The 27,936-nt window shown below is 48.1% G+C and overlaps 2 protein-coding genes across 3 annotated transcripts; both read left to right on the forward strand.

Annotated features, from left to right (window-relative positions):
- Positions 1-1,079: 1,079 nt before the first annotated feature.
- On the forward strand, positions 1,080-18,533 carry amotl1 (angiomotin like 1). 2 transcript variants are annotated; one of them, XM_041876655.2, is made up of 12 exons: positions 1,080-1,203; positions 1,701-1,868; positions 8,943-9,116; positions 9,199-10,583; positions 11,323-11,467; positions 12,109-12,186; positions 14,182-14,303; positions 14,686-14,835; positions 14,982-15,196; positions 16,815-16,931; positions 17,202-17,773; positions 17,936-18,533. In XM_041876655.2, the coding sequence occupies exons 2-12, from the start codon at positions 1,715-1,717 to the stop codon at positions 17,995-17,997; spliced, it is 3,174 nt and encodes a 1,057-aa protein (XP_041732589.1). In that variant the 5' UTR covers positions 1,080-1,203; positions 1,701-1,714; the 3' UTR covers positions 17,998-18,533. The 2 variants fall into 2 exon arrangements, with proteins under 2 accessions (XP_041732589.1, XP_041732594.1); XM_041876660.2 differs by lacking the exons at positions 1,080-1,203; positions 1,701-1,868 and adding an exon at positions 7,865-8,033.
- A 130-nt stretch (positions 18,534-18,663) lies between these two features.
- Positions 18,664-27,918, forward strand: cep57 (centrosomal protein 57). The gene is made up of 11 exons (XM_041876667.2): positions 18,664-19,401; positions 19,992-20,160; positions 22,217-22,396; positions 22,883-23,004; positions 23,162-23,287; positions 23,360-23,437; positions 23,516-23,623; positions 23,809-23,871; positions 26,214-26,434; positions 26,534-26,678; positions 26,836-27,918. The coding sequence occupies exons 1-11, from the start codon at positions 19,363-19,365 to the stop codon at positions 27,040-27,042; spliced, it is 1,458 nt and encodes a 485-aa protein (XP_041732601.1). The 5' UTR covers positions 18,664-19,362; the 3' UTR covers positions 27,043-27,918.
- The last annotated feature ends 18 nt before the right edge of the window (positions 27,919-27,936 follow it).

Here is a 27,936-nt window from a genome sequence, read left to right on the forward strand (position 1 = left end):
TCAATCAATCCATTTCAAACAACCGCGCTCTCTTTCTCGCCATACCTACACGTGGTTTTCGGGGGGGCAAATGTAGTTTTATTTACATGAAGCCTCCGCAAGTAGCCATACCATGTCTGACGAAGAAAAAATGACAAATCCCTAAAGAAGACGATCTACTCCAGAAAAACAAAGTTAGATGCGCTCGATTTGCAGTGAGCGGCGTAGGTCATTTGTAATTATAGGCCTCGGTAGGCTATATGCTTTTATAGCGGCATAGAGGTTTTATTTTAGAGACATGAGAGATTAGGAAATAATGAGCGATTAGGATAGAATGATGTCAGACTTCACCCAGTCCCAGAAAAGTAGGAACATACTAACTACTCACTAGAGGGCAGTGAGAGCGCAGTGTGTGTAATAATAATAATAATTTGGTGGGTGCTTATATTTGTCCTATTTCACACATGTACAAGTATGTATTGGAAATGTGTTTTTTGCATATCCCACTCTCCCTGAGACAGCCTCGGAGAGTGGGGTCATGGCCAGGGTCTGCTTATCAGTGACAACCCTGTAGCAATTAGGGTAAAGTGTCTTGCTCAAGGGCACATTGACAGATTATTCACCTTTTTGGATAGGGATTCGAACTAGTGACCTTCTGTTTACTGGCCCAATGTGCTAACCGCTAGTGTGTGTGTGTGCATGTGTGTGTGTGTCCTTGCCCTCAGTGGACAGATAACAGAACAGACAGAATGTCTCTAAACACAGACGAAGAGGCAGAATGTAGGAGAGATTAATCTTTCCTTCTCTCGTTTCTCTTTCTTTCTTTCTTTCTTTCTTTCTTTCTTTCTTTCTTTCTTTCTTTCTTTCTTTCTTTCTTTCTTTCTTTCTTTCTTTCTTTCTTTCTTTCTTTCTTTCTTTCTTTCTTTCTTTCTTTCTTTCTTTCTCTCTCTCTCTCTCTCTCTCTCTACTTGGTTATTTAATTCTTCCTCTCTTCTTCCTCTCTCTCCCACCTCTATCGCTCCCTTGCCTCTTTCTCTCCCTCCCTCATTCCAAGGACGCCCCTATGTGTGTGTGTGTTGAGGCAGGTCTGGGCAGAGTTGGCATGTCTGTGTGACTGTGGGGTTTGGTGGATTCAGACGCCATTTAGATGCCCCAAAGCACACACTCATCGCTGACTCTCACCATCATCTTCCTCATCAGACATTATCCACGGGCAACACTCAGGTAGGACAATCTCCATTAAAGGGTGGGGTGGGGGGGCAGAGGGAGACAGAGGGCGAGGAAGGGACAGAGAGAGAGAGAGAGAGCGAGAGCGAGAGGAGGATAAAGAGTAGGTACTGTGAGAGTGATCTGTGGTTGATTCTCTCCTCTGCTCTAGTCTGTAGTGTGAATAAGCAAGGGGAAAGTGTGTGAGAGATAAAGGGAAATAGGGATGGAGATATCTAAATCTACAGATCTCTCACACATGGTGTCTTGTTGCTGTAGGGAATGTTTTTCAGATTACACGCACGCACGCACGCACGCACGCACGCACGCACGCACGCACACACACACACACACACACACACACACACACACACACACACACACACACACACACACACACACACACACACAAAAAGTAGGTGTTTACAGACTGTAGTTGAGTACCAAGCAAGTTCTCACATGCAGGAATAAACCTAACCACACACACACCCTAACCAGAGCTTCTGTCTGACCAGGATCAAAAGCAGGCATGGAGTCAGGGTCTGAAAGAAATGCTGGACTGGATTCTGCACCAAGGGGGAAAGCTGGTCTGGAGTCTGGTGAGGACTGGATTCCAGAAGATGTGGCTCAATGGCTGGATCACATTGGAGTGTCTCAGGAGCACGAGCCCGAGCCCGACGGAGGTAGTCTACACTTAACCCCCCCTTCTCTCCCTGGGTGTGTGTGTGTGTGTGGTTTTGTTTTTCTACGAGGTTAGAAAAACAAGCATGTGTGTGTGTGTGAGAAAAATAGGCTCTGAAAAATATGACCTAGGCCTGCAACAAAACACCAGGTGAGACAGAGTTAGGTAGAGCTCTCTTTCCATCCATAAATCAGCATAAGTTTTACACTTGAACCTAAACCTAACATCATTGGAACCCTTTACTATGATCCCTGGCTAGAGCCTTTCCGATTGGTATTGGTGAGAGGGCCCAGGGAGGAAAATGACGGAAGCGGATGTTCTGTTTGAATCAGATGGCGTAGAGTAGAGATGAGACTGAGAGGAATTGGATTACAGAGGCGAATACCAAAGGAAATAAGTGAAGTAAAGTGGTTGTGGAATCGAGTAAATCCAAGCCTAGTTCTGAGTCTTTTTTTGTAGTAAGGGTTTTGGATCGATGTTGTTACCTGGGAGATCCATTTGAAGTCTCTATAAACATGGTGGATGCGTTGGATGAGGTGGCGTCGATGAGAGTAATGAGAAGTGGGCTTTTTTATGTGTGTATCTATGGAACAGGAAGGAGCATGCTCTGAGCCTCAAAAAGATGTCGGATTGGAATGTGTGTATCTATGGAACAGGAAGGAGCGTGCGCTGCGCCTCAAAAAGATGTCGGATTGGAATGTGTGTATCTATGGAACAGGAAGGAGCGTGCGCTGCGCCTCAAAATGATGTCGGATTGGAATGTGTGTGAATCAAATCAAATCAAATTTTATTTGCCACATGCGCCGAATACAACAGGTGTAGACATTACCGTGAAATGCTTACTTACAGCCCTTAACCAACAATGCATTTATTTTTTAATAAAAAAGTAAAATAAAACAACAACAACAAAAAAGTGTTGAGAAAAAAAGAGCAGAAGTCAAATAAAATAACAGTAGGGAGGCTATATACAGGGGGGTACCAGTGCAGAGTCAATGTGCGGGGGCACCGGCTAGTTGAGGTAGTTGAGGTAACATGTACATGTGGGAAGAGTTAAAGTGACTATGCATAAATAATTAACAGAGTAGCAGCAGCGTAAAAAGATGGGGTGGGGGTGGGGGGGCAGTGCAAATAGTATGGGTAGCCATGATTAGCTGTTCAGGAGTCTTATGGCTTGGGGGTAGAAGCTGTTGAGAAGCCTTTTGGACCTAGACTTGGCGCTCCGGTACCGCTTGCAGTGCGGTAGCAGAGAGAACAGTCTATGACTAGGGTGGCTGGAGTCTTTGACAATTTTGAGGTCCTTCCTCTGACACCGCCTGGTATAGAGGTCCTGGATGGCAGGAAGCTTTGCCCCAGTGATGTACATTTTACATTTTAGTCATTTAGCAGATGCTCTTATCCAGAGCGACTTACAGTTAGTGAGTGCATAATTTTTTTTTCTTTTCATACTGACCCCCCGTGGACCGTACACACTACCCCTTGCGGTCGGAGGCCAAGCAGTTGCCATACCAGGTGGTGATGCAACCAGTCAGGATGCTCTCGATGGTGCAGCTGTAGAACGTTTTGAGGATCTGAGGACCCATGCCAAATCTTTTCAGTCTCCTGAGGGGGAATAGGCTTTGTCGTGCCCTCTTCACGACTGTCTTGGTGTGTTTGGACCATGATAGTTCGTTGGTGATGTGGACACCAAGGAACTTGAAGCTCTCAACCTGTTCCACTACAGCCTCGTCGATGAGAATGGGGGCGTGCTCAGTCAGAGAGAGAGAGAGAGAGAGAGAGAGAGAGAGAGAGAGAGAGAGAGAGAGAGAGAGAGAGAGAGAGAGACACAGAGACAGAGACAGAGACAGAGAGACAGAGACAGAGAGACTGAGAGACAGAGAGACAGAGAGACAGACAGACAGACACAGACAGAGCCAGACACAGACAGAGAGCCAGACAGAGAGACAGACACAGACACAGAGAGACAGAGCCACAGACAGCCACAGAGAGACAGAGCCACAGCCACAGCCAGACAGACAGACAGACAGAGAGAGAGAGAGAATGGAAATTACGCTGATGATCTCTTTTTACAGTCTTACCTACTGAATGTAACTGTCATGTTACTCTTTCTTACATGTGTAAACTAAAAACCCAGAATGGGTCGCTCTCTTACAGTGAGTGGGTTCCTTGTGCGTTGTGGGAGGCGGCTTGTGTTCCCCGTTGACAGAGGGTGATCGAGGGAGGGGTGTCTGGGGTGGTGTAGGGGCTGCAGGGGGGCTGGTCATACAGAGGGAGGGGGGGCAGCGAGGAGGGCAGCCTCGAAGATGGAGAGATCTGGAGGGGGAGGAGAGATTGAATAGAGAGAGGGAGACAGAAAGAGAGAGGGCATTGCGCTTGCAACGGCAGGGTTGTGGGTTGTGTTGGCAGATGTGTTGTTACCTACCCTTACCACCTGGGGGCGGCCCGTCAGGAAGTCCAGGATCCAGTTGCAGAGGGAGGTGTTTAGTCCCAGGATCCTTAGCTTACAGTGTGGGAAAAAAGTATTTGATCCCCTGCTGATTTTGTACATTTACCCACTGACAAAGACATGATCAGTCTATAATTTTAATGGTAGGTTTATTTGAACAGTGAGAGACAGAATAACAACAAAAAAATCCAGAAAAACGCATGTCAAAAATGTTATAAATTGATTTGCATTTTAATGAGGGAAATAAGTATTTGACCCCCTCTTAATCAGAAAGATTTCTGGCTCCCAGGTGTCTTTTATACAGGTAATGAGCTGAGATTAGGAGCACACTCTTAAAGGGAGTGCTCCTAATCTCAGTTTGTTACCTGTATAAAAGACACCTGTCCACAGAAGCAATCAATCAATCAGATTCCAAACTCTCCACCATGGCCAAGACCAAAGAGCTCTCCAAGGATGTCAGGGACAAAATTGTAGACCTACGCAAGGCTGGAATGGTCTGCATGACCATCGCCAAGCAGCTTGGTGAGAAGGTGACAACAGTTGGTGCGATTATTCGCAAATGGAAGAAACACAAAATAACTGTCAATCTCCCTCGGCCTGGGGCTCCATGCAAGATCTCACCTCGTGGAGTTGCAATGATCATGAGAACGGTGAGGAATCAGCCCAGAATTACAAGGGAGGATCTTGTCAATGATCTCAAGGCAGCTGGGACCATAGTCACCAAGAAAACAATTGGTAATACACTACGCCGTGAAGGACTGAAATCCTGCAGCGCTCGCAAGGTCCCCCTGCTCAAGAAAGCACATATACATGCCCGTCTGAAGTTTGCCAATGAACATCTGAATGATTCAGAGGAGAACTGGGTGAAAGTGTTGTGGTCAGATGAGACCAAAATTGAGCTCTTTGGCATCAACTCAACTCGCCGTGTTTGGAGGAGGAGGAATGCTACCTATGACCCCAAGAACACCATCTCCACCGTCAAACATGGAGGTGGAAACATTATGCTTTAGGGGTGTTTTTCTGCTAAGGGGACAGGACAACTTTACTGCATCAAAGGGACGATGGACGGGGCCATGTACCGTCAAATCTTGGGTGAGAACCTCCTTCCCTCAGCCAGGGCATTGAAAATGGGTCGTGGATGGGTATTCCAGCATGACAATTACCCAAAACACACGGCCAAGGCAACAAAGGAGTGGCTCAAGAAGAAGCACATTAAGGTCCTGGAGTGGCCTAGCCAGTCTCCAGACCTTAATCCCATTGAAAATCTGTGGAGGGAGCTGAAGGTTTGAGTTGCCAAACGTCAGCCTTGAAACCTTAATGACTTGGAGAAGATCTGCAAAGAGGAGTGGGACAAAATCCCTCCTGAGATGTGTGCAAACCTGGTGGCCAACTACAAGAAACGTCTGACCTCTGTGATTGCCAACAAGGGTTTTGCCACCAAGTACTAAGTCATGTTTTGCAGAGGGGTCAAATACTTATTTCCCTCATTAAAATGCAAATCAATTTATAACATTTTTGACATGCATTTTTCTGGATTTGTTTGTTGTTATTCTGTCTCTCACTGTTCAAATAAACCTACCATTAAAATTATAGACTGATCATGTCTTTGTCAGTGGGCAAACGTACAAAAAAAGCAGGGGATCAAATACTTTTTTCCCTCACTGTAGTGATGAGCTTTGAGGGCACTATGGTGTTGAACGCTGAGCTGTTGTCAATGAATAGCATTCTCACGTAGGTGTTCCTCTTGTCCAGGTGGGAAAGGGCAGTGTGGAGTGCAATAGAGATTGCATCATCTGTGGATCTGTTGGGGCGGTATGCAAATTGGAGTGGGTCTAGGGTTTCTGGGATAATGGTGTTGATGTGAGCCATGACCAGCCTTTCAAAGCACTTCATGGCTACAGACGTCAGTGCTACGGGTTGGTAGTCATTTAGGCAGGTTATCTTAGTGTCCTTGGGCACGGGGACTATGGTGGTCTGCTTGAAACATGTTGGTATTACAGATTCAGTCAGGGACATGTTGAAAATGTCATTGAAGACACTTGCCAGTTGGTCAGCACATGCTCGGAGTACACGTCCTGGTAATCCGTCTGGCCCTGCGGCCTTGTAAATGTTGACCTGCTTTAAAGTCTTACTCACATCTGCTACGAAGAGCGTGATCACATAGTCATCCGGAACAGCTGGTGCTCTCATGCATGCTTCAGTGTTGCCCTGCCACATCCGACGAGCATCAGAGCCGGTGTAGTACGATTCAATCTTAGTCCTGTATTGACTCTTTGCCTGTTTGATGGTTCGTCGGAGGGCATAGCGGGATTTCTTATAAGCGTCCGGGTTAGAGTCCCGCTCCTTGAAAGCGGCAGCTCTACCCTTTAGCTCAGTACGGATGTTGCCTGTAATCCGGTTGGGGTATGTACGTACGGTCACTGTGGGGAAACACGAAGGAGCGTGCTCTGCGCCTCAAAAAGATGTCGGATTGGAATGTGTGTTTATCTATGAAACAGGAAGGAGCGTGCTCTGCGCCTCAAAATGATGTCAGATTGGAATGTGTGTATCTATGAAACAGGAAGGAGCGTGCTCTGCGCCTCAAAAAGATGTCGGATTGGAATGTGTGTATCAATGGAACAGGAAGGAGGATGCTCTGGGCCTCAAAAAGATGTCGGATTGGAATGTGTGTATCTATGGTACAGGAAGGAGCGTGCTCTGCGCATCAAAAAGATGTCGGATTGGAATGTGTTGTGTGTGGATCTTCGAAGCCGGGTGCCTATCAAGGGTGTTATCTCTGTGGTGGTGATAGAAGTAAATGCAAAGGATATATACGTGAAGAATTGGATCAAGTGGTTGGTGCACACCGACTGACCCACATAATGGCTGTCCAGCATGTCTCCTATCTGGAGGCAGTGAGAAGAGTGAAAGAAAGGAGTGAAGTTGAAGAAATAATGGTAGTAGGAGTAGAGACACCAGAGAATATTCCTTGTCTACAGAGAGATTCTGACATGTTGCATGTTAAGAAAGGTGGACTTTGTAGCATTTATTGCATTGGTTATCAACTGCACAGCGCAAACAGAGAGGAAATCTGAGAAAATAGGCAACATTGTGAGTACGTCTGAGTGTTTTTTGGGACTCAAGGATTTTAAAGCAGAGGTATTACAAGGAATCCTGAGCCTGTTTAGGGATATGATTTCAACTGTGACTGAAGGAGTGTGATGTTTTTTGATACATTTTTTTTTATTTTTGTATGATTTCGGGTCCCCCCCCATGGAATATTTTTTGTTTCAATACAGTCGGTAGCAGCTATACACCATTTGGTTTAGCCTGCCATAAAACCTTAAAGAAGAAGAATGCCAACCGCCATATAAAAAACAACAGAAGAAGAAGAAGAAGAAAATGTATGCACTCACTAACTGTAAATCGCTCTGGATAAGAGCGTCTGCTAAATGACTAAAATGTCAAATGTAAGAAGAAGACCCCCGGTTATTAACTCGCGGGCGCTAGGACCCCGGCATGCCCCCCTGAGCTGCAGGGCTTGCACTGGCATTCCGCTCATTCCAGAACGAACGGGCCGGGGCTGATTATGCTCGCGCTACCGCTGTGGTCGCTGACCCACTGCTATTTGCGCTTCTGCCCGAATCTGCTTTTCTGAAAGCCGGTGCAGTCAGCCTCAAGACCGGTTGCGCCATTAGCGCGCGGAGAGAAGTATCTCAACAAGACCGATCATTTAGGACCGAGGTAAACGTTTCTGCCTGTATAAGGGAAAGAAGTGCGTGAGGTCAGCTTTCTTTCAGCATGTGATGTTTTGGTCACTTCGATCCACGCGCTACGCACATACTGTCTTAAATTTTGCAGGGCCGTCTCTGACCGGTTCTCGGGAAGTTAACTGTAGACTAGCCTAAATAACTTTTGGGTGTTTGTCTTCAAAGTGCATAGCGGCTTGGGTCGCGATTATAGCTGCCTACATAGTGCAGGAATTAATCTCCGGTTCTATTTCGTTCCATAATGTGTCAGTTCAGTTGTCTATTTCGGTCCTTTAGTGTGTCAGTTGTCTATTTCGGTCTGTTAGTGCAGGGTTTCCCAAACTCGGTCCTGGGCCCCCCCTGGGTTCAGGTTTTGTCTTTTGCCCTAGCACTACACAGATGATTCAAAAAACCAACTCATCATCAAGCTTTGATTATTTGAATCAGCTGTGTAGTGCTAGGGCAAAAAAACAAAACGTGAACCCGGGGGCCCAGGACCGAGTTTGGGAAACCCTGTTAATGTGTCAGTTGTCCAGTAGGCTACAACAGCAAGCTTGCTATGTATATAGTTACAAGATTCTCTGGACATCTTCCACATTTTACTGTGTGTGTGTGTGTGTGTGTGTGTGTGTGTGTGTGTGTGTGTGTGTGTGTGTGTGTGTGTGTGTGTGTGTGTGTGTGTGTGTGTGTGTGTGTGTGGGTGGATGGATGGACAGGCAGTAGTTGGACAGGTGGTTGTGTCTCTGTTTGCTTTGAGAGGTACTGGAGGGAAACACCAGGGTGGCAATGCTGAGGACAGCAGATGACCAGACAGTGTTGCCTCCTGAGAATTAGGAGGTCCTGGTCCCTAACCTATTATAACTTATAAGTAAAAACAACTATTTTATTTTTGTTTCTTTTTCAGGTCTCTCTTTGTACCATAGTTTCCCAGGAGCCTTTGCACTGGAGGATGTGGTTTTGTGCCCCCCAGAGACAGTCCCCTTCACCATCAACAATGACCCCCCCTCAATGACCACCCATCCACTGTTACTGTCCACCCACCCCACCCATCCCACCTCCACACCTGCCAGGGAACCAGGTACACTAGCAGTTAGGGGGGTTAAGCTAGGCCTTAGGCATTATTCACCTGACATTGACCTCTGACCCCTGCTATTTCCTAGGTGATGCAGCCTTGGCGTTTGTGTCCCACCCCTGTGTGAGCGCCATGCAAGGAGAGGAGGAGGAGGGCAGGAGTCTTCTCTCAAACACCATACAAGAACAAACCAGCTACAGGGGAGGCGGAGGAGGAGGAGGAGGGCCTCAGAGTGACAACCTGAACCCCATGCAGCCCTCCCAGGTGGCCTCCCCACCGCCCAGCAGTACAGACTGTAGCGGCCCCCCCACCTCAGACAGCCAACTACCACCTTACCCCCTTACCTTCCCTCACCCCCCACTAGCTCACCCCCAGTTCCCCGAGCTGCGCTGGGCTCGGCAGGAGCCTCAGGGGCAGGAGCAGCAGGCTGACGGTAGCTCCCTGGAGAAACATGGACCCCCCCAGCCCCCCCAACCCTCCCTCCAGCCCAGCTTAGAGGAGCTGCCGAGCTACGAGCAGGCCAAGGCCCAGACCCAGGGACAACGCCACCACCAGGACCAGCTCTATTACACACTGGAGGACCAGGAGAGCCTACCTGGCCCCTCTCACACCCCAGACAGACAGCCCTCAGCCTGGACCAGCTTAGCTCCCGACAGCCGCTCTGAGACCTCTAGCCCTGACACCAACACTGACCCCTCTCCTTTCTCCAGCCCCAGCCCCAGCCCACCCCTGGGCCCTCAGCAAGGCTTTATCTGTGATGGGGATGAGGCTGAGGGTTTGTCTATCTGGGGTGGAGCGGCCATTGGAGTCTCTGCTCTGAGGGAACTGAAGCAGGGTCATGTGTACTCCCTCAGCCAGAGGATCCTCCAACTCAGCATTGAGACCAATGGAACTAGTAACCCTCCCTCTAACAACCCCTCCCCCTGTTACCCTGCACCCCTAAACCTAACCCCACTCACAGGATCAGGAGACCCCCGCGGACCCCCGCCAGAGTATCCCTTCAAGCCCCCCCAGTCGCCCCCCTGCTCCCCCTCAGGGAAACCCCAGCCCCCCTCCTCTCCCTCTGAGCTAGGCCCTCTCTTCATCGACCCCCCCTCTTCCACAATAATGGACTGGTCCACAGCCCAGCCAACCAGAGCTGATAGCAACCCCCCACCTGAGTACCAGAGCAGGCGGCACCACCCCGGGACCCTAGGGGGTCCCTCAGTCCAGTACCACCACAGTCCCACACCCTCCCAGATCCTATTTTCACAGACCCACACCTCCACCCTTCTCCCCAAGATCCAGCCCCAGACTTCTACCCTTGTCTCTCAGCTCCAAGCCCAGCCTCAACAACCTACCCCAGGCCCCTCCGGTGCAGAGGTAGTCATGGCAGCCAAGGTGCAGCAGATGGTCCAGCTGCTGTGTGAGGAGAACCAGACTCTGAGACAGGAGCTGCTGACACACAGAGAGAAGGCCTCCAAACTGCACTGGGTACGAGGGAGTTTGTGTGTGTGTGCTCACTATAACCCCATAACCTTTAAGGCCCATTGCATTCAAAATTCTGTTTTTTGTGTGTTTTATATCATATTGTACAACAGCTGATGAAACTAACACTGTAAAATGGTGAACAAATTTGATCAGTGTTATTTCCTGATAGTTTCTGGTTGAAAAGGGTGGTCCTCTGTAGCTCAGCTGGTAGAGCACGGCGCTTGTAACGCCAAGGTAGTGGGTTCGATCCCCGGGACCACCCGTACACAAAAATGTATGCACGCATGACTGTAAGTTGCTTTGGATAAAAGCGTCTGCTAAATGGCATATTATTATTATTATTATTATTATTATTATTATTATAATAAAATACAATCTACACAGGACCTTGTAATCAGCAGTTTCGTCTTTCCATGGTGACATCACCATGTGGTAAATTGATTAATAGATCAATAACAAAGAGAGTTCCAAACCTTTCTGCCAATAACAGCTACTGTTCAGTTTTCCACTCCCAATTTAGACCACTCCCAGATAGTCAAGATTCTTGCTTGAGAAATGGTTTTGCTTAAAAGCTATTTTTGTCAATTTTAATGGAAAATTATTACAGTAAGGTACCTAATTTTTACCCAGAAATTATTTGATATTGATATAAAAACTGCTTAATTGGGCCTTAAACCAGGGTTTAATAACCCCCCGACCCTATTTCAGTAATTTATACGAACTACTCTTCCTTGTGCTGCAGTTAGAGGAGGAGCTCCAGAAGATCTCTGAAGAGTATGATTGGCTGATGAAGAGCTCGTCAAAGAGGGAGGGGCTGGACCGAACCATGAGGTGCAAACTGGAGGGGGAGATTAGACGCCTGACAGTCTTCAACAGAGACCTGAGAGGTAGGACAGGAGGACTTGTAAAAGGATGTTGAAAATAAAATTAATAATTGGGTACTATAAGTGCCGTCACCCTTTTTTCCACCTTTTTCTTAGCTGTATTACATTTACATTTACATCATTTAGCAGACTGTATGTTTGGGATTTGGGTCATTTCGACCAATAAGTTGTGTTAATAGAAGAAAGAGGAGTTGAACATGTTGTATGACTGTTATGTCTCTGTATGACTGTTATGTCTCTGTATGACTGTTATGTCTCTGTATGACTGTTATGTCTCTATGACTATGTCATGTCTGTATGACTATGTCATGTCTGTGTGACTATGTTATGTATGTGTGACTATGTCATGTCTCTATGACTATGTCATGTCTCTATGACTATGTCATGTCTGTGCGTGACTATGTCATGTCTGTGTGACTATGTCATGTCTGTGTGACTATGTCATGTCTGTGCATGACTATGTCATGTCTGTATGACTATGTCATGTCTCTATGACTATGTCATGTCTGTGTGACTATGTCATGTCTGTGCGTGACTATGTCATGTCTGTATGACTATGTCATGTCTCTATGACTATGTCATGTCTGTGCGTGACTATGTCATGTCTGTATGACTATGTTATGTCTATGTAATGTCTGTCTCAGATTGCCTAGAGACTGCCAATCAACAGCTAGCGTGCCGTGAGCCAGAAGGAGAGGAGGATGGACATGCTGCTGAGCTTAGTAAGTGTGTGTGTCTGTACTTGTGTGTTTGTGATGTTGATGAGTGTTTGTGAGCGGGAATATGGACACACCCAGCATTTAGGTTTTCCTATCTTCTTTCCTCTCCTCCTTTTTCTCCACCACTCCCTCTCTTCCCAGGCTAAATTCAGCACACATACAATTATCCCATTTCCTTTTAGCCACACATGACACACACACCCATGCACGCACGGACGCTCACACACACACACACACACACACACTTTTATTAGAGAGTCAGTGTGAATACAGACAGTGACCTCGTTTGGCCTAGAAACCCGAACAGAGAGAACTTTCTCCTCCTGACCACCACCTTTCTCACGTTCTCCCACTCCCACTCTCACTCTCTCTCTCTCTCTCTCTCTCTCTCTCTCTCTCTCTCTCTCTCTCTCTCTCTCTCTCTCTCTCTCTCTCTCTCTCTCTCTCTCTCTCTCTCTCTCTCTCTCTCTCTCTCTCTCTCTCTCTCTCTCTATGTCTTTCTCTCCCACTATATCTCTCTCCCTCTCTTGTACTCTCTCTCTCTCTCTCTCTCTCTCTCTCTCTCTCTCTCTCTCTCTCTCTCTTTGTCTTTCTCTCCCACTACATATCTCTCTCTCTCCCTCTCTCGTCCACTCCCTCTCTCTCCCATTCCCCCTCTTTCTTTCTCTCTCTCTCTCTCTCTCTCTCTCTCTCTCTCTCTCTCTCTCTCTCTCTCTCTCTCTCTCTCTCTCTCTCTCTCTCTCGTCCACTCCCTCTCTCTCCCAATCCCCCTCTCTCTCTTTCTCTCCCACTCTCTCTCCCTCTCTCGTCCACTCCCTCTCTCTCCCTCTCCCTCCCTCTCTCTCCCACTCCCCCTCTCTCTCTCTTTCTCTCCCATTCTATCTCTCGCTCTCTCTCTCTCAATTCAATTCAATTCAAAGGGCTTTATTGGCATGGGAAACATATGTTTACATTGCCAAAGCAAGTGAAATAGATAATAAACAAAAGTGAAATAAACTTCTTCTTTTTTTACGGTAAACATTACACCTCACAAAAGTTCCAAAAGAATAAAGACATTTCAAATGTCATATTATGTCTGTATACAGTGTTGTAACAATGTGCAAATAGTTAAAGTACAAAAGGGAACCATGAGAGAGGAGTGGAAGTGTTTGTTTTATTTCACTGTGCTGTCTGGTATGTGACACCAGGAACGAGGGATAGAGTGGGGAGGGAGAGATAGAGAGGGGGAGACCGGTAGAGACAGGCAAAGGGAGGGAAAGGCAAGATCTCTTATAGCAGTTTTAGGACAGGTGCTCTTTCAAAGTGTCAGCCCCATCCCCCACACACACAGAAACTACCCAAATACTCTGCACCCCACCTCCTCCCCTCTTCCCTTCACACACACCTGCGTCTCTCCCCTCCTCCTGCATGTGTGTGTGACATGTTATCCCAGAGACAAAGGGGAATGATCTGGTCTGTGCTGGGAATGCTGCCTCAGCAGATTCCACTACCCCCCTTATCCCTCCCTCCCTCCCTCCCCCACCCAACACACGTCCACCCCTACCTAGAGTTTGGCCAACTTTAGAGCTGGACGCCATGTTGCTGCCTCTGAACATTCCAGTCATGAGGAGTACTGGGTTCTCTAATTCTAACTTTAAAGGGTTAGTTAGCAAGTCTGATTTGAGCCTTTTTTCTCTTCTCTCTTTTCTTCCCCCTTTCCCTCTCTCTGTCTCTCTCTTTGTCTCTCTCTGTCTCTGTCTCTCTCTCTCTGTCTCTCTCTCTCTGTCTCTCTCTGTCTCTCTGTCTCTCTCTCTCTGTCTCTCTCTCTCTCTGTCTCTCACTGTCTCTCTGTCTCTCTCTCTCTGTCTCACTGTCTCTCTCTGTCTCTCTGTCTCTCTCTGTCTCTCTCTTTGTCTCTCTCTGTCTCTGTCTCTCTCTCTCTGTCTCTCTCTCTTTGTCTCTCACTGTCTCTCTCTGTCTCTCTCTCTTTGTCTCTCACTGTCTCTCTCTGTCTCTCAGGAGATGGACTGATAGAGAAAGAGCGTTTGGAGGAGGAGGTGGAGGAGCAGCAGCAGAGGGCAGAGAGACTGGAGTCAGCTCTGAGCAGCGCCCAGCAGAGAGCTCTACACCTAGAGGAGGAGGTATACATCACATCACATTACATTACATTACATCACAGGACATTACATTACAGGACATTACATCACAGGACATTACATTACAGGACATTACATTACATCACATTACATCACAGGACATTACATTACAGGACATTACATTACAGGACATTACATTACATCACATTACATTACAGGACATCACATGACATTACAGGACATCACATGACATTACATGACATCACATTATATCACATCACACACATTATATCACATCACATTACATCACATCACATTACATCACACACTCAGACACTTATTCACACACCATATACACATACAGATCAAACCAACATACTGTATCTGTGTCCACTCCTCCCTGGTCTGTGTGTGTGTGTGTGTGTAGCTGCGTGTGAAGTGTGTGTACGCGGCGCGTGTGGAAGGGTTGCAGCATGCTGTGGTGCAGTTGCAGACGACTTGTGAGAAGAGAGAGCAGCTGGAGAGACGCCTGCGCACACGGCTGGAGAGAGAGCTACACACACTGCGCACGCAACAGGTACCACACACAACTGTGTCATAATGTCATAACAGGTCATATGCTATTTGTTAATGCATAAAAGCGGGTCTGGATTGGCTAAAACCGTATTTTATTTTCTCCATCTGTCTCTTTCTTCTTCTTCCGCCTCTCTCTCCTCCCCTCAGAGAGTGTGTGTGGGTGTGTGTGGGACCTCTGCACCAGGTGTGTGTGGGGGTGTAGGGGAGGGCAGTGCCCCTGCTCTGAGGGAGCTGCTGAGGCAGAGGGAGGAGAGGGTGCTGGCTCTAGAGGCTGACTCTACCCGCTGGGAACAGAAGTACCTGCAGGAGAACGCCATGAGACACTTTAACATGGAGACTACTGCTACAGCCAACGCACAGAGGTATACACACACACCAACAGGTCACTCATACACATAGGTAGAGAAGGTAGAGATGGTGCTGCAGTGGATAGCATCCGTTTTCTACGGGCTATTTTGTGTTGTTATTTTTACGCTGATCTTAATTGTTTTTGTACATAATGTCTTCACCATCATTTCCTATGACTGAAAACAGCTTCTGGAGATCAGAACAGCACTCACTAACCTCGATTTGGACGACAATTTATATTTCAACGAGTCGGCAGCTCTGGATGTGCTGCTTACTCCGGACCAGGCCCTACTTCCCGGGATTCAAAAGAGGAAGCGATGGCACAAAAGAGGCAGATGAGCCGGCGTCCTGAGTACGTTGGCGAAGCTAATAAACTTCCTCGACCCTCCGTTCTGTTGGTGAACGTACAGTCACTACAGAACAAACTGGATGAGCTCCGTTCGAGACTATCCTGTGATATGCTTCTCGGAGTGGTGGCAGAACAAGGACATGGGTAATATACATCTCGCTGGCTTTTCCATGCGTTGTCAAGACCGGTCGGCAGCCTCGGGGTAAGATTAGTGGGGAGGGGTGTGTCTCTTTGTTAACAACTGCTGGTGCGCAATCTCTAATGGTAAGGAAGTCTGGAGGTTCTGCTCGCCTGAGTTAGAATACCTCATGATAAGCTGCAGACCATACTATTTACCAAGAGAGTTTTCATCTATATTTTTCGTAGCTGTCTATTTACCACCACAAACCGATGCTGGCACTAAGACTGCACTCAATGAGCTGTATAGGGCCGTAAGCAAACAGGAAAATGCACACCCAGTGGCAGCGCTTCTTATGGCCAGTGATTTTAATGCAGGGAAACTGAAATCCGTCTTACCTCATTATTACCAGCATGTCACCTGTGCAACTAAAGGTGACAAAACTCTAGCTCACCTTTACTCCAAACACAGAAATGCATACAAGGCATACTGTACATAGCTAACTCGCCCTCCCTTTGGCAGATTTGACCATAACTCTATCCTCCTGATTCCTGCTTAAGCAAAAACTCAAACAGGAAGTACCAGTGACGCGCTCAATATGGAAGTGGTCTGATGAAGCGGATGCTAAACTACAGGACTTTCGCTAGCACAGACTGGAATATGTTCCAGGATTCATCTGATGGCATTGAGGAGTTTACCACATCAGTCACAGGCTTCATTAATAAGTGCATCGACAACGTTGTCCCCACTGTGACCGTACGTACATACCCCAACCAGAAGCCATGGATTACAGGCAACATCCGCACTGAGCTAAAGGCTAGAGCTGCCGCTTTCAAGGAGAGGGACACTAATCCAGACGCTTATAAGAAATCCCGCTACGACTTCCGATGAGCCATCAAACAGGCAAAGCGTCAATACAGGACTAAGATCGAATCCTACTATGCCGGCTCTGATGTTTGTAAGATGTGGCAGGGCTTGTAAACTATCATGTGTTACAAAGGGAAACCTAGCCGCGAGCTGCCCAGTGACGTGAGCCTACCAGACAAGCTAAATGCCTTCTACCGGTTGTTCCGGACGACTGTGTGATCTCGCTCTCCGTAGCCGACGTGAGTAAGACCTTTAAACAGGTTAACGTTAACAAGGCTGTGTGTGTGTGTGTGTGTAGGGACACTCTGGTGGTACACTCTCGCAGTGGTAGCTACAGTGAGATGGCGGGCTGCACACTGTGGCAGGAGGATGGTGTACAGCAGGCTACCAGACGCTGCAATGACATGGAGCACAGGTATACACACACACACACACATATATATATATATATATATATATATATATATATATATATATACACACACACAATCAAAGTGGCTGATCTTGTCTAAAAGGCGTCTTAATTGTTGAATTATTTAACTAGGGATTAAAAATGTATGCACTCACTAACTGTAAGTCGCTCTGGATAAGAGCGTCTGCTAAATGACTAAAATGTAAAATGTATTGGTTCACTCTGTTTTTTAGTCAATAGGATCAAGGTTCTGTTTTCTGTGTTTGTGTACAGGATAAGGAACCTGTATGCCCAACTGATAGAGAAGGATGCGTTGATAAAGGTTTTACAGCAGCGGAACTCTCGCCATGACCTCAGCGCCCTCCGCCCTGCCCGCTCCACCCCCTCCATCTCCTTAGCAACAGGACTGCACCCACGACAAGCTTCTCAGACAGACGAGAGGAAAGAGAGAAACCTCCTCCCATCCCTCCCCCTCCTCTCTTCCCCACCTTCCTCTTTATCAACCACCTCCTCTCTCCCTCCTTCTGCTCTCTCCCTCCCTTCCAATCTTGCTTTCTCATCCACCATCCCCTACTCCACTACACCTTCTCATTCCTCCTCCACTCTTCCTTACTCCTCTTCCTCAACGCTTTCCCTATCCTCCACCCTCCCTTTCTCCTCCACCCTCCCCCTCTCCTCCACCCTCCCCCTCTCCTCCTCCCTCCCCTCCACTCCTCTCCTGTCCTCCCATTCTAAGACAGGCAGTAGAGACAGCAGCACTCAGACTGACAAAGGTTCAGAGACCCTCAAAATCCTTCCCCTCCCCAGCAGAGCCTGGCTGGGATTGGCCAGGACCCAGAGGACAGGTGAGTGACAGCTAAAACTGAACAATCAAGGAACAGTGAGCCCTCTCCAAATGTAAAATGTAATGTAAAACTGACCCTAGTTAAGCAACTTCATTCTAACTTTGGATCTGATATTCTACATATAACTATGTCTTCAGCTAACTGTTCTCTCTGTTTCCATAGATAAGACTAGAACCCAGCCCCCAAACCTACCAAGCACAGACTTAGTGGAGATCCTAATCTAATGGACACGGAGGGAGGGAGAGCGAGAGAGGGTCTTGTGAAGCTGCTGCTGAAGGACTAAGGATGAAACAAATTAAAGTATTGATGGCTGACTGATAGAATAGAATAGAGGAGAGAGACTGGCAGAGGAGTTGTGATGGAAACTGGAGGCTCATTGGATGGTAGAGAGAGAGGGAGACCTCTGCCCTGCTCTAAAACGGTGCCTTTAGTCTGTCAAAGTTATTTCCAAGGTGCATTGCGTTGCTTTTCTGGTGTGTGCTCATTCACCCAAGACAAGTGGGTGTGCGTGGGTGTGCGTGCGTGCGTGTGTGTGTTTTCAGTTGTTAAATGCATTTCAGAGGCAATGTTACTTTGTTGTAAAGCATGCATTTTTGTTCAAATGAACTGTACAGAAAGATTAGATTTGTAAAACTTGTATTTCTGCTGAGAGTAAGAATTGATTTTGTCCACAAAGAGATTTCAAACTTCTTTGATTTTTAAGTGAATTTTACTGTGCTGAGTGACAATTAATATAAACATGTACTCTGTCTCCCCCTGATGCCAGTTTGTGGAACTTTTTATTTAAATAATCAATTATTTTCAATTCATTGTATTGCCTATCAACAAGGTATGTTGTTAAGGGCTGGAATAAAAGCCTGTTCACTGGTGACTTTGGCCCTCCAGGTCCCGAATTGTCCACACCTGCACTACACACAACACCAGGGTTGGGGTATATTTTTTACTGTTCACACACACACACACAGAGTCCTGGATAATGAGGCCCTTTCTGTTCCACATGGCTAAGCAGGAGAACAAGTGTGTGTGTGTGTGTGTTTCCTATAGTCCCTCATTACCTGCGCGGCTAAAACTGTAAAGACTTGACAGCTGGTAAGCTGAGGCACGTGGGCTGCTGTGGGTGAGTGAAGCTGTAACGTTACACTGATCACATGGTTGTGTTTCTGTTACTTTTTGCTGCCTTTCACTAAAGGGGAAATGTGTTTGTTCTTCTCTCATGTCTTTCCCAAGTCAGAGGGAGGATAAGCTGTGTCAATTCTGGTTGATGTAACCTCTGAACTATTGGCCCACACAACCCATGCACTCTTCGTGTACACGCACAGGTCTGGACGGTATCTGACCGTTTTGGAGAGAAGCCGAGCCCCTGTACGCCGTGTGACGTCATCTCCTCCGTAACTCCTGAAAGGGGATCCTCCGACTCTTCAGTGCGCGCGCGGTATTTTGTTTCCTGCATTCCAGAAATGATGGTAAAAATGCTACCCAGACATTTTATATGGAATGTTTATGTGCTCTGGCTGAATTGAAGACACCCTACGGATAAAAACTGAAGCAATGTAGCTAACTCGGCTGGCAAGTAGAGTTGGTTGCCAACAATGGAGAGAGTGTCAAAACCATCCGTCGGGCGAGAGAAGGTAAACATAGATAGCTAATTTAGCTAGCTAACGTTAGCTATCCAACTCAACAAACCTCTCTTGGCTAGTTATCCAGCTAACTTAGCTTGCATTTGAATGGACTAAAGTTTAGCTAGCTAACGTTAACTATTGTAAGTTGCATATTTGCATCAGATCTAACTAGGTGTTTTTCCAGCACTAGCTAGCAGCACTAGTAACTCGCAAACTAACGTTAACCATTTGACACACAGCGTCTTGGATGTATTCTCGCGTTTACTTACGCTAGCTAACTAACTTTGCTTGTTACTAAGAGCTAGCCAATAATGTAATGGTTAAAGTGAGAGTGACCATAGTCAGCCTTTATGTGCAACACCAAACTAAACATCACTAAACTATAGAGCAGCTGAGTTGTGTACCAGAGAATTCCACTGGAGATGTAGAGGGGAGTGTGTGGCGTTTGTTTTGGGGGACAGTCCTAAGGATTGTAATCTATCATTAGAATGGGTGACAGTTTGAAGTGTCTGGTTTTGTAATAATATTATCAGTGTTGGGGGCAGTAATATCATGGTGTTAGAGATTGTGTTTCCATGACTGTGTCTGTCTGTCTGCAGGAGCTCTCTGCCGGCGTGATGTCTAACAGTCTGTCTCTACCCTCCTACAAAGACTACCCTGCAAGTCGCCCCTTCATCAACACCTCTCTACCCTCCTACACACCTCGCAACACACACATACCCCATCAGACACTGCCCAGCAAGGCATTCCCAGAAAGCAGCAGTGCAGGTAATCACCAATCACTACCTGCACTGCTGTTAGAACCACATTGTGTGTGTGTGTGTGTGTGTGTGTGTGTGAGACAGTTTCCATTGTGGTTTGTGTGGTGAGGCTGGTCTCCATGGCAACAGCAGGTGACACTTGACACCACTCTCCCTGTGTGACACAGCCTATTACCTGAGGCTCTGCTAAACGCTATCCCTCTATCCCCACTCTCACATCTCTATCCCTCTTTCCTCCTACCTTCACCCATCTCTCTATCACTCCCCATCTCTCTATCACTCTCTACAGTCATGGTCAAAAGTTTTGAGAATGACACAAGTATTGGTCTTCACAAAGTTTGCTGCTTCAGTGATTTTAGATATTTTTGTCAGATGTTACTATGGTATACTGAAGTATAATTACAAGCATTCCATAAGTGTCAAAGGCTTTTATTGACAATTACATTAAGTTTATGCAAAGAGTCAATATTTTCAGTGTTGACCCTTCTTTTTCAAGACCTCTGCAATCCGCCCTGGCATGCTGTCAATTAACTTCTGGGCCACATCCATTCTGGCATAATCAATGCTTGGAGTTTGTCAGAATTTGTGGGTTTTTGTTTGTCCACCCGCCTCTTGAGGATTGACCACAAATTCTCAATGGGATTAAGGTCTGGGGAGTTTCCTGGCCATGGATCCAAAATGTAGATGTTTTGTTCCCCGACCCACTTAGTTATCACTTTTGCCTTATGGCAAGGTGCTCCATCATGCTGGAAAAGGAACTGTTCTTGGATGGTTGGGAGAAGTTGCTCTCGGAGGATGTGTTGGTACCATTCTTTATTCATGGCTGTGTTCTTAGGCAAAATTGTGAGTGAGCCCACTCCCTTGGCTGAGAAGCAACCCCACACATGAATGGTCTCAGGATGCTTTACTGTTGGCATGACACGGGACTGATGGTAGCGCTCACCTTGTCTTCTCCGGACAAGCTTTTTTCCTGGATGCCCCAAACAATCGGAAAGGGGATTCATCAGAGAAAATGACTTTACCCCAGTCCTCAGCAGTCCAATCCCTGTACCTTTTGCAGAATATCAGTCTGTCCTTGATGTTTTTCCTGGAGAGAAGTGGCTTCCTCGCTGCCCTTCTTGACACCAGGCCATCCTCCAAAAGTCTTCGCCTCACTGTGCGTGCAGATGCACTCACACCTGCCTGCTGCCATTCCTGAGCAAGCTCTGCACTGGTGGTGCCCCGATCCCGCGGGCTGAATCAACTTTAGGAGACGGTCCTGGCGCTTGCTGGACTTTCTTGGGCGCCCTGACGCCTTCTTCACAACAATTGAACCTCTCTCCTTGAAGTTCTTGATGATCCGATAAATGGTTGATTTAGGTGCAACCTTACTAGCAGCAATATCCTTGCCTGTGAAGCCTTTTTGTGCAAAGCAATGATGACGGCACGTGTTTCCTTGCAGGTAACCATGGTTAACAGAGGAAGAACAATGATTTCAAGCACCACCCTCCTTTTTAAAGCTTCCAGTCTGTTATTCTAACTCAATCAGCATGACAGAGTGATCTCCAGCCTTGTCCTCGTCAACACTCTAACCTGTGTTAACGAGAGAATCAATGACATGATGTCAGCTGGTCCTTTTGTGGCAGGGCTGAAATGCAGTGGAAATGTTTTTTTGGGATTAAGTTCATTTTCATGGCAAAGAGGGACTTTGCAATTAATTGCAATTCATCTGATCACTCTGGAGTATATGCAAATTGCCATCATAAAAACAGACGCAGCAGACTTTGTGAAAATTAATATTTGTGTCATTCTCAACTTTTGACCACGACTGTACTCACGCCACCATCCCTCCTACCTTCACCCATCCTACTATCCCTCTCTGCTCATCACTTCTACTCTGAGCGGCCTAACAAAGTTCTTGCTGATAAGTTTTTACTCATGAATGTCTGGTGGAGAATAACTTTAACTCAGTGTGTGTGGTAACTGATAAGGCAAGATATGATGGTACGATATTTATCTTCAAAGGGGATTATACTGTGTGCGTGTGCGTGTGCGTGTGCGTGTGCGTGTGTGTGTGTGTGTAGCGATCCTGTCTGCTCTGATGAACCTACAGGAGAAGATCAGGAAGCTGGAGTTGGAGAGAGGCAGAACGGAGCAGAGTCTACACAGCCTGGAGAAAGAGACCTCACACGCACTGAGAGACACACACAAACACACTAACACACAGGAGAGAGAGACCAGCAACCAGTCAGAACCTAACCAAGGTGAGCGACGTGATCATTTCCAAAAATATAGAACTGTGTTTTGTTTGAGAGTAAACAGATGCTCTTTTTGCCCCCTGTCTCTCTCTCTGTCTCACGCTCTCTGTCTGTCTCGCGCTCTCTCTCTGTCTCGCGCTCTCTCTCTCTGTCTCGCGCTCTCTCTCTGTCTCGCGCTCTCTCTCTGTCTCGCGCTCTCTGTCTCTGTCTCGCGCTCTCTGTCTCTGTCTCGCGCTCTCTGTCTCTGTCTCGCGCTCTCTGTCTCTGTCTCGCGCTCTCTCTCTGTCTCTGTCTCGCGCTCTCTCTCTGTCTCTGTCTCGCGCTCTCTCTCTGTCTCTGTCTCGCGCTCTCTCTCTGTCTCTGTCTCGCGCTCTCTGTCTCTGTCTCGCGCTCTCTGTCTCTGTTTCGCGCTCTCTGTCTCTGTCTCACGCTCTCTGTCTCTGTCTCACGCTCTCTCTGTCTCTCTCTCTGTCTCCCCCTCGGTCCCCTCAGTGTTGGTGACTCAGCTGGCTGCGGCGGAGTCTCGCTGTAAGCTGTTGGACAGACAGCTGGAGTACATGAGGAAGATGGTCCGCAACGCAGAGGCCGACAGAACAACCCTGCTCAAACGTCAGGTTAGCATACGCCTCAGCTAGCCTTACCTAGCATTATCTATGCTAACCCAGGGAGACAGGCTAACGACAGGTAGTTAGCGTTGGTTAGCCGAGTTAAGATCCCTAACTGTATGTATGATGCTCCGGTAGCACTCAGTTACCATAGTGACCCTTTCAGGTTTCCCTTGAGATGAGCAGGTCAGCTGCTCCCGCCCCTGACTCCGCCCACCAGGCCCAGTTAGACAAGCTGGATCTACTGGAGCAGGAATACCAGAGACTGACCCGCACACAGAACCACGCAGAGGTACACACACAAACACATTTTCACCCCGACTAGGATTTGGTGGCTCTGATGTCTGTATGTGTGTGTTTTTAGAGGAAGATTCGTGAGTTGGAGCTGAAACTGCTGGAAGAAGAACACCAGAGGAAACTGGTCCAGGACCAGGCCAACCAGGTAGACACACACACACTCACACTCTCTGGAGATGTGTATTGCAACTATTTTGCACCCTGCTTTCTCACCTGTCCTCAGTTACAGACAGGTCTGGAGGCCAATCGTATCCTGATCCAGTCTGTGTCGCCCTCGCCCCGCCTTCCCAAAGCCAGAAGTACAATCAGAGAGAAGAAACAGGTCTCCAAGGTAGCAGCCTTCCCATGAGCCTTTAGGTGCCGGTGTTTCTACTGGAGATTAATGACATTCGATGTGATCCTCCTCACCCAAACACACACACACTAAACTAATTGTTCAGGCCACATATCTGATTGGCCAACGAGCCTTTGACCCATACCAATATCTGATCTGAATGTGTGTGTGCTCTGCGGCAGGCCTCACACACGCAGCCGCACTACCGACTGAGCCTGGGAGACGTGCCATTTGTAGCAGGGAAGGTATGAACACACACACACAATATGCAGACACCCTCCTCATCTCCCTCTCTCTGTCTCTCTCTAGTCTGTAGGGTGCAGTCACTCGGTCATCTCCCTCTCTCTGTCTCTCTCTAGTCTGTAGGGTGCAGTCACCCTCCTCATCTCCCTCTCTCTGTCTCTCTCTAGTCTGTAGGGTGCAGTCACTCGGTCATCTCCCTCTCTCTGTCTCTCTCTAAGTCTGTAGGGTGCAGTCACTCGGTCATCTCCCTCTCTCTGTCTCTCTCTAGTCTGTAGGGTGCAGTCACTCGGTCATCTCCCTCTGTCTCTCTCTAAGTCTGTAGGGTGCTCCCTCTCTCTGTCTCTCTCTAGTCTGTAGGGTGCAGTCACTCGGTCATCTCCCTCTCTCTGTCTCTCTCTAAGTCTGTAGGGTGCAGTCACTCGGTCATCTCCCTCTCTCTGTCTCTCTCTAGTCTGTAGGGTGCAGTCACTCGGTCATCTCCCTCTCTCTGTCTCTCTCTAAGTCTGTAGGGTGCAGTCACTCGGTCATCTCCCTCTCTCTGTCTCTCTCTAGTCTGTAGGGTGCAGTCACTCGGTCATCTCCCTCTCTCTGTCTCTCTCTAGTCTGTAGGGTGCAGTCACTCGGTCATCTCCCTCTCTCTGTCTCTCTCTAAGTCTGTAGGGTGCAGTCACTCTGTCATCTCCCTCTCTCTGTCTCTCTCTAAGTCTGTAGGGTGCAGTCACTCGGTCATCTCCCTCTCTCTGTCTCTCTCTAAGTCTGTAGGGTGCAGTCACTCGGTCATCTCCCTCTCTCTGTCTCTCTCTAGTCTGTAGGGTGCAGTCACTCGGTCATCTCCCTCTGTCTCTCTCTAAGTCTGTAGGGTGCTCCCTCTCTCTGTCTCTCTCTAGTCTGTAGGGTGCAGTCACTCGGTCATCTCCCTCTCTCTGTCTCTCTCTAAGTCTGTAGGGTGCAGTCACTCGGTCATCTCCCTCTCTCTGTCTCTCTCTAGTCTGTAGGGTGCAGTCACTCGGTCATCTCCCTCTCTCTGTCTCTCTCTAAGTCTGTAGGGTGCAGTCACTCGGTCATCTCCCTCTCTCTGTCTCTCTCTCTAGTCTGTAGGGTGCAGTCACTCGGTCATCTCCCTCTCTCTGTCTCTCTCTAGTCTGTAGGGTGCAGTCACTCGGTCATCTCCCTCTCTCGTCTCTCTCTAAGTCTGTAGGGTGCAGTCACTCTGTCATCTCCCTCTCTCTGTCTCTCTCTAAGTCTGTAGGGTGCAGTCACTCGGTCATCTCCCTCTCTCTGTCTCTCTCTAAGTCTGTAGGGTGCAGTCACTCGGTCATCTCCCTCTCTCTGTCTCTCTCTAGTCTGTAGGGTGCAGTCACTCGGTCATCTCCCTCTCTCTGTCTCTCTAGTCTGTAGGGTGCAGTCACTCGGTCATCTCCCTCTCTCTGTCTCTCTCTAGTCTGTAGGGTGCAGTCACTCGGTCATCTCCCTCTCTCTGTCTCTCTCTAGTCTGTAGGGTGCAGTCACTCGGTCATCTCCCTCTCTCTGTCTCTCTCTAGTCTGTAGGGTGCAGTCACTCGGTCATCTCCCTCTCTCTGTCTCTCTCTAGTCTGTAGGGTGCAGTCACCCTCCTCATCTCCCTCTCTCTGTCTCTCTCTAGTCTGTAGGGTGCAGTCACTCGGTCATCTCCCTCTCTCTGTCTCTCTCTAGTCTGTAGGGTGCAGTCACTCGGTCATCTCCCTCTCTCTGTCTCTCTCTAGTCTGTAGGGTGCAGTCACTCGGTCATCTCCCTCTCTCTGTCTCTCTCTAGTCTGTAGGGTGCAGTCACCCTCCTCATCTCCCTCTCTCTGTCTCTCTCTAGTCTGTAGGGTGCAGTCACTCGGTCATCTCCCTCTCTCTGTCTCTCTCTAGTCTGTAGGGTGCAGTCACTCGGTCATCTCCCTCTCTCTGTCTCTCTCTAGTCTGTAGGGTGCAGTCACTCGGTCATCTCCCTCTCTCTGTCTCTCTCTAGTCTGTAGGGTGCAGTCACTCGGTCATCTCCCTCTCTCTGTCTCTCTCTAGTCTGTAGGGTGCAGTCACTCGGTCATCTCCCTCTCTCTGTCTCTCTCTAGTCTGTAGGGTGCAGTCACTCGGTCATCTCCCTCTCTCTGTCTCTCTCTAGTCTGTAGGGTGCAGTCACCCTCCTCATCTCCCTCTCTCTGTCTCTCTCTAGTCTGTAGGGTGCAGTCACTCGGTCATCTCCCTCTCTCTGTCTCTCTCTAGTCTGTAGGGTGCAGTCACTCGGTCATCTCCCTCTCTCTGTCTCTCTCTAGTCTGTAGGGTGCAGTCACTCGGTCATCTCCCTCTCTCTGTCTCTCTCTAGTCTGTAGGGTGCAGTCACTCGGTCAGGGCCAACGTCCAGTCTGTTCTCTCCCTGCTGAAGCAGCATCAGCCCCAGCTATGTAACTCACGTGTCCTCTCTCACACCCCTCTGGCCCAGCCAGCCAATGGCACCCACTCTGACAGTGTCTCCTCCTCTTCCTGTGGGGAGGAGCTATCAGACCTCCTGCTGGCCCTGCAAGATGAACTGGGACACATGAGCCTGTGAGTGTGTCAGTCTGTTAGAGAGAGTCTGAGACTTTGTTTCAGCATGAATAGCTATCTCAGTTGTGTATGTAAATGTGTGTGTGTGTGTGTTTTCAGTGAGCAGCAGGAGCTGGTGCGGCAGGCTGAGGCGTGTGTGTGTGAGCGGGAGAGGAGGGGGGTGGAGAGGGAACAGGAGACTCTACTCAGGAGGATGGAGAGAAAAGTAGAGCAGATCAGCAAACTACGCAGACACCAAGCACAGGTACACACACACACACACACACACACACACACACACACACACATACAGTTTGATGACAAAGCACTATTTAACTGGTTTTGCCTCCAACATATCCACAAACACACAAATTTGACTAAGGAGTTTTTCACTGTTTCTCACTTTCTCTGTCTCTGTGTAGGTGAAGAGGTTTATGAGGGAGGCTCGTGGTCAGAAGCAAGGTGGAGGAGAGGTGAAGGTGACCACCACAGTGACCACACGCAGTCGCTCTGCCGGAGCGGTCAAAGTTCGACCGGGGGACCGCAGCAGGAAAAGTCTAACACTGCTCAGGGACATGAGGTCCCTGCAGACCTCGCTACGCCCCGACCAACCACAATGGAGCTACTGACCACAACAGGACCAACCACAATGGAGCTACTGACCACAACAGGACCAACCACAATGGAGCTACTGACCACAACAGGACCAACCACAATGGAGCTACTAACCACAACAGGACCAACCACAATGGAGCTACTAACCACAACAGGACCAACCACAATGGAGCTACTAACCACAACAGGACCAACCACAATGGAGCTACTGACCACAACAGGACCAACCACAATGGAGCTACTGACCACAACAGGACCAACCACAATGGAGCTACTAACCACAACAGGACCAACCACAATGGAGCTACTAACCACAACAGGACCAACCTCACTGACGTGACTAAGACACTATTACTCACCAGACCGCAACAGGGAACTGGACCATGATGCTGAAGATCAGACTTGATCAACCTGAACTTCTCTGATAGCCGTCCCATGGGTGTCGTTGTGTGGCGAAGAGGAATGAAGCCAGGCCACCCAAGGACATTTTGGAAGAGGATGATGCTGATGAATCATTTACAGGGACATAGGGGTGTAGAGAGGAAGGGTAATGATGTTGTATTTCGGATGTCTTTGGGAGAGCAGCGTAGCAGTAACATACTGCAGACTCTCTGCAGAGAGAGAACACTCCTCCTGATGGGTGTACAGTATGCATTGTGCAGTATATCTGCTTCATCTATTGGCTTTAACAGGGTGTGTTGTGTGTTATTGTATAAATCTGATACCGTGTGTTCCACTGTTGCTGCAAACCTCAGCTCACAGCAATAGACTGAATTTTGTGTGTGTAGTACCATGTGTTTTAAATGATGTAAACCCTCTGCCCTGCAATGACTCCCTGAGATGAGCAAATTAGAGTGTGTGAGTAGGGAACTGACAGGGGGGGAGACGGGGGGGAGACGGGGGGAGAC

Source organism: Coregonus clupeaformis, chromosome 5 (assembly GCF_020615455.1).
Source record: "Coregonus clupeaformis isolate EN_2021a chromosome 5, ASM2061545v1, whole genome shotgun sequence".
In the NCBI taxonomy this organism is placed as follows: Eukaryota; Metazoa; Chordata; class Actinopteri; order Salmoniformes; family Salmonidae; genus Coregonus; species Coregonus clupeaformis.

Bases quoted from the DNA above. Each gene is read 5' to 3' on its own strand.
- cep57 (XM_041876667.2), top strand. From the start codon at position 19,363: ATGGAGAGAGTGTCAAAACCATCCGTCGGGCGAGAGAAG. The intron at 19,402-19,991 runs GTAAACATAGAT...GTCTGTCTGCAG, and splicing joins CATCCGTCGGGCGAGAGAAG to GAGCTCTCTGCCGGCGTGAT. The intron at 23,438-23,515 runs GTAGACACACAC...ACCTGTCCTCAG, and splicing joins TCCAGGACCAGGCCAACCAG to TTACAGACAGGTCTGGAGGC.
- amotl1 (XM_041876655.2), top strand. From the start codon at position 1,715: ATGGAGTCAGGGTCTGAAAGAAATGCTGGACTGGATTCTGCACCAAGG. The intron at 1,869-8,942 runs GTAGTCTACACT...TTTCTTTTTCAG, and splicing joins CGAGCCCGAGCCCGACGGAG to GTCTCTCTTTGTACCATAGT. The intron at 10,584-11,322 runs GTACGAGGGAGT...CTTGTGCTGCAG, and splicing joins AGGCCTCCAAACTGCACTGG to TTAGAGGAGGAGCTCCAGAA.